Source organism: Amblyomma americanum, chromosome 7, assembly GCF_052857255.1.
Source record: "Amblyomma americanum isolate KBUSLIRL-KWMA chromosome 7, ASM5285725v1, whole genome shotgun sequence".
Taxonomy (NCBI): domain Eukaryota; kingdom Metazoa; phylum Arthropoda; class Arachnida; order Ixodida; family Ixodidae; genus Amblyomma; species Amblyomma americanum.
This window is the reverse complement of record NC_135503.1, coordinates 142,766,998-142,776,567: the sequence shown is the minus strand read 5'-3', so window position 1 is coordinate 142,776,567 and position 9,570 is coordinate 142,766,998. Positions and strand designations below refer to the sequence as shown.

Below are 9,570 nucleotides of genomic sequence, written 5' to 3'. Positions count from 1 at the left end.
ATGCAGCAGAAAGAATGCATGTTGTGAACATTTCATTTATCTCATCTATGCTATGGTTTTCTAAAATTATATCCTGTAAACTCGCTTTTTCTTGAAACAATGCCCAATCAGCTAAATGTAGTTTCCAACGCTGCGGTTTTGTCGGAATAACTGTTGGCGAGGATGACAGACCTATTATAACAGGGAGATGATCGCTTCCATATGGATTGTCTAAAACATTCCAGTTAAAATCGCTAAAAACAGGCTGTGAACTAAAAGACAAATCTAAAACACTCATTCTTCCTGGTGATGGGGAACAGTATGTGGGTTTACCCGAGTTCAGCAAACAGACATTAGTGGATAGAATAAAATCCTCGATGAGCTGCCCTCTAGCGTCCGTTTTCTCGCTTCCCCCAAAACCAGAATGTGCATTGAAGTCGCCAACTACCAGGTATGGCTCTGGTAGCTGCTTTAAAAGACCCTCTAAGTCAAGGAGTGTTAATTTCAGAGCACACTGTAATCGTTTTATGCGCAAGCAGAGTGGCTGCTACAGCCTCGTCTTGTTTTTAGTTTAAGCTCACTAGCCGGGGCACCGTTTTTCACTATATTTGCCACACCTCCTGACAGCCTGCTCGCCTGTTCTCGGTCGCGGCGGAAAACAGCATAATTCTTAAGAAAATTATTGTTTTGAGGCCCTAAATTTGTCTCTTGTGAACATAACGCAACAGGAGCGTGTGCTCCTAGGATATTTTTACGTCACTGTAGTTATTCATAAGTCCTCTACAGTTGCATTGCATTATGAAAGCCATCGTAATTTTGTTTTCCTATGTAGTTAAAACTAGATTGTTATTTATGGCCCCTTGATTCGGGGCCTGTCTTTTTTTGACCGATCCAGAGAGCTACGCCGACCACCCGACGTGGATGGCACGGCGCTGGACGGCCGTGCAGAGGACACGTGGACGTTAGAGTTGGACCTCGACCTGTGGGAGGAAGTCTTGGGGGCCTTGGGGGCCGCGGACACGGGGGTCTGCGAGGCCTCTTTTTGGGTTGGAGGGGTAGTGTTACCTACTCCACTTGGGGCGCGGATGGCCCCACCACAGGCTCACTGCGAGTGGCCTGGGCAGGTGCCGAAGCCTGTTGTGGTGCGCCGCGCCCACGCACCACATCAGCAGTTTGTTTTTGCTGTGAAGGAGAACGTGCTTGTTTGTGTGCATCGCCTTCTTGCTTCTTTGAACGAAATGTTTTAAGTAGTTTTGAGTGTGATTATTGCTTTTTCTTCCAGGACGGACACGCCCTGAAGTATGCAGCATGGTTTCCCTCACAGTTTGCGCAGCGTGGGGCGCCGTCACAGTCATCAGAAGAGTGATCTTTTGAAGCACATTTTGCGCAAGTTTTACGACCGCGGCAACTCACTGAGCCGTGGCTGAACCTTTGACAGTTAAAGCATCGTCGATGGTTAGGAATGTAGGGTCTCAGATTTATCTTTAGATAACCCAATTCAATTGAGTCTGGGAGAGTACTAAGTGCGAATGTCGAGACTATGTGCTTTGTTGGGATTTCTTTGCCTTCTTTTCTTATTTTTATCCTGTGGACATCAACGACGTTTTGTTCAGCAAGCCCTTCTTTGATTTCTTGTTCAGTGAGGTGAAGAAAATCATTCTCTGAAATTACACCCCGGACTGTATTGAGGGATCGGTGGGCAGATATAGATACAGGGATGTCACCCATGGACACAATTTTGGAAAGTTTTGAGTGTTGGATGCTATCTCGGAGTTCCAGTAAGAGGTCTCCACTGGCCATTTTCGTAACCTTGTAGCCAAAGCCCAAGGCACCCGTCAAACTTTTTTCTACAATGAATGGGGAGATTATTCTAGCAGATTTGTCACTTTTTTCACTATGAATCACATGAAACTTAGGAAAACTATTTCTTTTTTGTCATGAAATTTTGAGTTACCTCAGTCCACCCTCTCATGTGAAGGCGATCAGTTGCTGAGAGGTTCGCCATAGGACAAGCGTGTTTTTCGGCTACGGTGCCAGCCACCCACCATGGAGCCCAACATGGGGACGGGACAGGAACTTGCAAACAAGTCCTACCCACGCCAGCTGTACACCCCTACTATAACCCAATATGACACAACTCGGGGTAGTTGGTCACACAAGGTTAACCCTCGCCACCAGGAAGAAGGAAAAAGTAATTAAGAGAGAAGACAGGAGAGTTGTGAGGAAGAAGATAGGAAAGTGAAAGGTAGAGGGGAGGATAGGAAAAGGCGACTGCCGATTTCCCCTGGTCGGGTCTGGCCGGAGGTGCCGTCTACAGGAAGCTGGGGCCAAAGTGGTGTGTTGCCTCCACCGAGGGGCCTTAAAGGTCCAAACGCTCGGCATCGGCTCAACCACCAGGATCCCCTTTTCCCCGGACAGGACAATGCCACGCACGGCGAGGCGCTGGTGCTTGGGTCCGTGGTGATGCACGGTTCACCATCATCCCCCTGCGAATGCTCAGGAACCCACGGTGTAGCCACTCACCCACGCCTGCAGGCTGCAGACGCCCCCCTGCGGGGCACAGAGTACCATAATCCTCCAGTTTTTTCTTCTTGTCTTCAGACAAATCAGTCTTCTTTACGACTCTCAGCGTGCCTCGTAGCACAAACACCGAAGGGCATCATACAACAACAAAAGAAACAACATTTTAAAAGCGAAAATATCAAGCATTGAGGCAAGAAAAACCATACAACTGAAATAGCAGCCTGTACAACAAGGTTCAGGTGCATGCTGCATTTACCTGAATTTTGCACAAGAGTTGCATTGCTTTTGAAAGTGAAGAAAAGGAAAAATTATCAGATACTATTAACTCTATAGCAATATGATGGGTAGGTTTTTATTTCTGTTACACATGAAAGAGCTTGCATTACATTCAAGTTAATAAAGAAAGCTGCATCTGCAAGACACTCGATATGCATAGTTTTTATTTGAAACAATGCAAACTTGACCAAGCCTAGCAGTTGACAGCAACTCTGTCATGTCTTCCTACCAGAAATGAATTCACATCAAGTAGACTTCATAATGTTAGCATCTGCACTACACAGTTGAGGCACCATCCAATGCCAAGAAATAAAAATCATTTTATTTCAATCCAAATTCCAACAGATGCTTGCTTGCACTCTCAGATCAATTCACGCAAACAAATGAGTAGCTCATTGCCAGGCAAAGAATACACAGGTGCTGCTGCTCGCAGAGGTGCCTATTATCCACTAGGGAAGAAAACTGCACAGTGAAGTCAAATTTAGACAAGAGATTTTCAATGAGCAAACTGCTTGTGGGTTAGTCTGCAAAAAAATATCAAAAGCGAAGTCAGCTCTTGAAAAAACATCATTGCGCAGTTACATTGCTACACATTAAACTTATGCAACACAACCGCTGGTGCCGCTGTACACGGTCCACAGCATAACCTACAAGCACGCTCCACAAAGTTCACTAAAATGCATACCAACTCCGCATAAATGGCTTATGTAGTTACCCCTCTCATTAAAGGTCTGAGAGCTTAAAACAGACCAAAGAACAAGTAAAAAATTTTGCAATGGCACAGGATCTAACCAAGAAAAAAAAGTGTTTTTAACGAAATTATAAAACAAAAGCACCATCTGTCAAATTTAGAGAGTGAGTGTCCACAAGTACAAAACAACACCAACAGTGAAATGAAAAACAGAGCAGGCTGGGTAACACCCTTGCAAATGTCTCTGAAAATATCGGCCAAGGTCCTCACAAAAAGTATGCGCTTCTTTGTCTCATTGCTTTCATCTTGCATTATCCTTTGCTAAAGCTAATTTTCTCACCAGGCGATGCCCAGCACAAAGAAGGAAAGGGGGTAAGGGGAGGGGGACACATGACGACAGGGAAGGAATGATGTGATGCCGTGCACTCGGCTTCTTTCTGTCCAGCGGCCATGCCTGTGCGACCCCTGCGCCCCCTTGGAAAGTGGTGGTGCCTGCTGTTCATGGCGCCAGAAACAAAGTGGCTGGAGGGTGCGGTCATCCAGACCCTAGTTCCCAAGCACACGACCCCTGCCCCAGTTGTGCCACCCGCCGCCAGCGTCATTGTTGCCAGCATCCGCTGGTCTCCTTGGCGCCGGTGCCTGGCCGAAGCCGCTCACACCACCAACGCGATCGGGAAAGTACCGATACCTGCGCAACAACACAGAAGAGGAATGTTTTTCACAGTGGTCGGAATCCACTCTTGGTTTTAAGGAGACAGCCCTAGTGTGGCTGGTCAGCTGCAAGCTCTCGGTACCTCACTGTCTCCGTTAGTTTCTGAACAAATGCACTAAGCAGTACAAAAGAGGAAAAAAAAATCCCATAGGTTCAAAAAGCACCAAACAAGCAGAATGCTGTTGCCACCACAGAAGACGCCAATGCATGCCTGAGATGAGTGCTGCTGCACTTGTCCGTTGCAAAGAGTACCGAAGGTGCACCGGGAGGAACCACCAGGGACATTATGACATAACAACCATGTCGAGAAGGGTGGTGGTAGTGAAGGGCAATGTCATGATAGAGTGCGTGGCCTCACTAGGGGGGTGATGTCCGCACCAGGTACAGAGCTCAAGGGGCTGCAGCTGCTGCACAGGTGGGGAGGGGAGGAAGGGAAAGCAGTGCCTTTCTTCAATAATTCAACTGTTGTCTAAGAGTGCACTTTCAGTTGAAATCCCTTGATGGGGATACCTCGAAGCAGCACGCATTGACCTGGATGAGGCCAAAGACAGGTCAGCATTGGACTTCACCTTTTCACTAGACGAGCAAATATTCTTCAGGATACCTCTACCTGTGGCGCCATGAGTGGGGCAGGGGTTCTAATTTAAAACCTATCAAAAATTACTAGCCATCTAAATATGTTAGTGTGGGCAGAGAAAAATAATGTTGCCCAGCCTGCACCGCCTAAGGCAGAACGGGCTTACTAGCCATCTACAATGAGAATGTCTAGGTTCTCGGGTCTTGCAGTATTATCTATTAAAAGCAAACTGGCGAAAAGAATTGGTGTTGAAGAAACGATGAGCAACTTTGCAGCCCTCATCGTCAGAAAAAAAAAAATGTTATTTTCTTTTTCTTTGCTCCAAACAAACTATGAGTGAGTGAAGTCATTCACCAAGTGCCAAAGAGATGTCTACCTGCATATGAAAACAAAATTTCCGGAAAAAAATTGAACTTACTAATAATACCCTTGACAACACACCAATTCTATTTCACCTTCCATGGTTGCCCTAACAGAGGAGATTTCTTGGCGCTACAGGACTCTTCTTACCACTTCCTCGATTGCATTATGTGTCAGGAGATTGTTGCCCACGCAGTTTGCTACCTATCTGAGCACTCAAGGTCAGAGGATAAGAGCAGTTAGTTGAAGACACCATTAAGCTCAATGAAGCCGTGTTCCCAGATACAGTGGAACCCCAATTATACGACTTTCTCGGGACCGCGAAAAAGCGTCTCAAAATCCGAACGTAAATTATGTCTATAAAAATACTACTTTTTTCGCGCGACGAATTTACGAGGAACTTCAATGTAAACTACTAAAATACTCTGCAGGGCTTGGAAACCGAAATTACCAAAAAAGTAAATGCGATAAGAATTAATGCTGCAGTACAGGTACCAATCATGCTTTATTCAAACAGACCTTTCCGGCACTCCACTGCCGATTCCCGCCAGCCGGCGTGAACTTTAAAAAAAGTCGGTTAGTTTCTTTTGGACTTTATTTGATCCGCGAACTTGCAAAAGCTTTCACTCGAGTTGTGCAACGTCCAAAAGGAGGTCCTGTGTGGCGTCGCATGAACAGATGAAGTTCCGGATGCAGTCTATGTGCCGTAGCACCTCGGCGAACGTGGTAGGCACAGGCACGGCATCTGTGGCGTCGTCGTTATCCTCGTCCGATGTCGCAGTGGTGTCAGCACTAGGTACAGCTTCCGCGATTGCATCATCCAGCGGCACCTCTCCGCAGATTGCAACGTTGTCGTCGGCCTCCACGTACTCGGCGAAGGTCATGGCAAGGTTTAAACCCTCGAAATCGTCGTCGGCAAAGCCTGCATCGGCCTCAAGTGGCATCGAGGTCGTTGCGTCCCCAGCAGAGGAGGCAGTCTCTCGCTTAAAGCCACAGTGCTTGAACAAGTTGGCGATTGTGCTTTGCGACACTGTGTTCCATGAACTGGTAATAAAATGCATGGCGTCGAGCACAATGATCTTTTTTTCCGACTCGCTGCGCTCCATAGCCGCCAGCCGACGCTGCACTAACCGCTTCCGGTACCCTTCCCTCACGCACTTAATGATGCCGGCATCCAGCGGCTGCAGCCGGCTTGTGCAGTTGGGCGGAAAAAAAACAACCTTTACGTTCCTCAGGCTGGACGTATCGGGTGGGTGGCACAGTGCGTTGTCCATGAAAAGCAATATTTTCCTTGCCTTGGAACCCATATTGCAACCCAACTGCTGCAAAAAATTGCTGAAGAGCAAAGACATCATCCATGCCTTTTTGTTAAAGTTGTAGCTGCACGTTAGCATTTTCAAGTTCTTAAAGCACCATGGCTTTGCAAATCTTCTGACAACAAGCACGGGCAGCCTCTCGGAACCGTCCTCGTTAGCACAGAATAGTGCTGTCACCGGCTCTTTACTGCGCTTGCCACCATGACAGCTGTCACCTTTCAATGCAAGGGTTTGCTCAGGCTGCATATGGTAAAAAATACTGCTCTCATCGGCGTTGAAAACGTCGCAGGGCTTGTATACAGCAATCATCTCCGGCAGCGACTTAATCCACTCGTTCACCGTCGAAACGTCCACGGAAGTGCTTTCTCCGCAGGAGTGGCTGTAAACAATCCTGTTTCGTTTTTTAAAGCGATCCAGCCACCCGTTCGATGCCTGAAAGTCGTCGATGCCCAGACGCAATGCCACAAAGTTCGCCTTTTCTTTTATAATGGCGCCGTCCACGTTGACCGCAGAGCTCCGTGCCTGATGCAGCCACCTGATGAGAACTTTTTCTAGCTTCTCATGCTGTCCTTCTTTTGCCGCTTTCCACTTGAGCACGAACTTGTTGGCATTTTGCAATATCACTGCTTTGTTTGCCACGATCCTCTTAAGCGAAGATTCGGGCATCATAATGTCCCGTGCAATGCTGGCTTTCGTGGCACCATGCCGCTTTTCCGCTTCCTCGATAATATGGAGCTTATCACCGAGCGACAGAACTGTCCGCATTCGGGACATCGTGCGTCGCGTTGCTCCACACAACTCAAAACCTTGCTGAACGCTGGTCGCTAGGATTACGGTGAAGATCACGTGCGATGAACCTAGGCCTATCCACGCTACCTTGTCGGCGATCTGCTGCTGGGAAACTGGAAAGAAAGAAACGCTTCTCCAACACGACGAGAGGTGACGCCGCCGAGAAGAGAGAGAGCGAAAGGGAGAAAGTGATTGTGGAGAAGAAAACGCGCTATTTCAGCATACCGGGCGTCACGGAAGGCAGCTGGTGGGGGAGAGAGAAACGAACGATGAGATGAGGCAGGAAAGAAAGCTGCGCCCGCCAGAGCAAACCGGTCGAGCGAGGTCAAGCGCTCCGCATGCGGAGAGACGGCGTGACGAAAGAGATCCGCAACTCCTTTCTTTCGTCCGCCGCTCCGTCCCGCGCTTCGCGAGAGTCGTCGTGTAACGTGGGTACGCCGTAAAATTGCGTCGGATAACCAGGGTTTTTAATGCATTGCTTCTATGGAGACTTCGCCGGGACTGTGTTAATCCGTCGTAAAACCCGGGTCGTCGCAAAACCGGGGACGTATAACCGGGGTTCCACTGTAGCTTGTATTTGCGAGACTTGAAGGTTTGTGCACTGTCGTACTTAAAAGGATCGACATCTGAGCTAGTTGGTAATGCATCACGAAAAAGTTTACCGCCCTCACGACGAGTGACAAGGTAGACAAGACAACACAGGCACTTACTCGCAACTGGTCGTTTATTACAAAAACGCGGAATATAAAGAGAAAGATACAAAATACCAACAACAAAATGAGCATTCACACAGGCGTATAGAATGTAATCAAGCAGATGCATCTAGATATAAAAACTCTCGCTCATGCAAGACTACCATAGGATCAGCCGCACACAATTGCTCCTTCGTGCGGATATGATATGCCTCAGCAATTCCTCTAATCAACTGGTCTGGATGGCGAAACAAGATGGGGGTTTTATCAAGCAAAGGCTGAGCAAAAAGCGAGCAGTATTTGTGCTTGGGTAGCAATGCTGCGCGCAGTGGCATGCGGGACAATAAGAAGCAATGCACTGTGAAGCATGGTAACCACTATGTTACATGTGTAAAAGGGGTGGCGTACCACATTCCTTTCTCTTGTGGTCAGACCTATATATTGGCCAAACGGGCCGTTGCCTAAATGTGCGACTGCAAGAGCACTTTTTGTCCCTAAAAAAAGCCGCCCTTGTCCAATCTTTCTAAGCACTCCTCTAAATGTACAGCCTGCAAGCCTTTGCTTGATAAAACCACCATCTTGTTACGCCATCCAGACCAGTTGACTAGAGGAATTGCTGAGGCATATCATATCCGTAAGAATGAGCAATTGTGTGTGGCTGATCCTATGGTGGTCTTGCATCTAGACGCACCTGCTTGATTACCTCCTATGCGCCTGCGTGGATAGTTGTTTTGTTGTTGGTGTTTTCTATCTTTCTCTTTATATTCTGCGTTTTAGTAATAAACGCCCAGTTGCGAGTAAGCACCTGTGTTGTCTTGTCTACGTTGTCGTTCGTTGTGACTGTCGTACTTGTCATAACGCATTTGCCAACAACTTCACACAGCTATTTGTTTTGCTTGCTCCTGCGATGCCTTTGTTACTGAGGCCAAGCTCCTCCAGTCATCGCCTTCTGTGACATGCATTTTAGTAATAAAACACCTCTGTTATCTCAAAAGGCTGTTATCGTAATCATTCCACATGAAATTTGCACACAGAATTTCTTTATATACAGTTGGGAACCCTAGTTCGAAATTCCTTGCATTTTTTTCTAGCCTACAATTAATTGTGCTTGCCATCCCGTCACTTCTGGTGCTTTAATTGGACTTAACTATGAATGTGTTCATGTCAAAAAGCATTTTGACATAATGGGATAAACGACTAAGTGGACGCACTGGACGTTCTTGAAGAGTTTGTTTTGCATTGTTGAATGATGTTGGCTGGTCATTCTTTAAATTTCATTTAGGTTTCTTCCAGTATGTACCTGAACTGCCTTGAATGGCTGCTTTTTTCTTCTTTCTTCTTTTAAAGGCAATAAATTCAGTTTTCTGTGTGTTCGAGTGGGCCCTGTGCCATTTGCCACTTTAGTTGTCCTGCATCATTCCTGCCTACCAGTACACGTTTTTTCCCATGAGGGAAAGTGATTGCATCACTTGATTATTGCTTCCTTTCCAGTTATCCCTGCAGATATTAATTAAATTTTTCTGAACATCTTGAAACAGTCCTAGGGCAGTTGTAGTTTTAAATGTTTCAAAACTTTTCCTACTCTTATCAGTGCAAACCTTTTAAATGCTAACTCGATATTTTTGGTTCTTTAATATTTATTTGTTGCGGTAATT

The 9,570-nt window shown here is 46.7% G+C and overlaps 1 protein-coding gene and 1 long non-coding RNA gene across 2 annotated transcripts in view; one reads left to right on the top strand and one right to left on the bottom strand.

Annotated features, from left to right (window-relative positions):
• Positions 1-394: 394 nt before the first annotated feature.
• Positions 395-3,585, top strand: LOC144096648 (uncharacterized). The gene is made up of 2 exons (XR_013306794.1): positions 395-430; positions 875-3,585. It is a non-coding gene; the product is annotated as an uncharacterized LOC144096648 (long non-coding RNA).
• The window catches only part of Der-1 (derlin 1), a 36,363-nt gene continuing 29,871 nt past the window's right edge, over positions 3,079-9,570 (bottom strand). Inside the window, exon 8 of the mRNA XM_077629476.1 lies at positions 3,079-4,157. Coding sequence (XP_077485602.1) covers positions 4,016-4,157 — 142 coding nt within the window. The 3' untranslated portion in view covers positions 3,079-4,015. The remainder of the gene's footprint in view (positions 4,158-9,570) is intronic.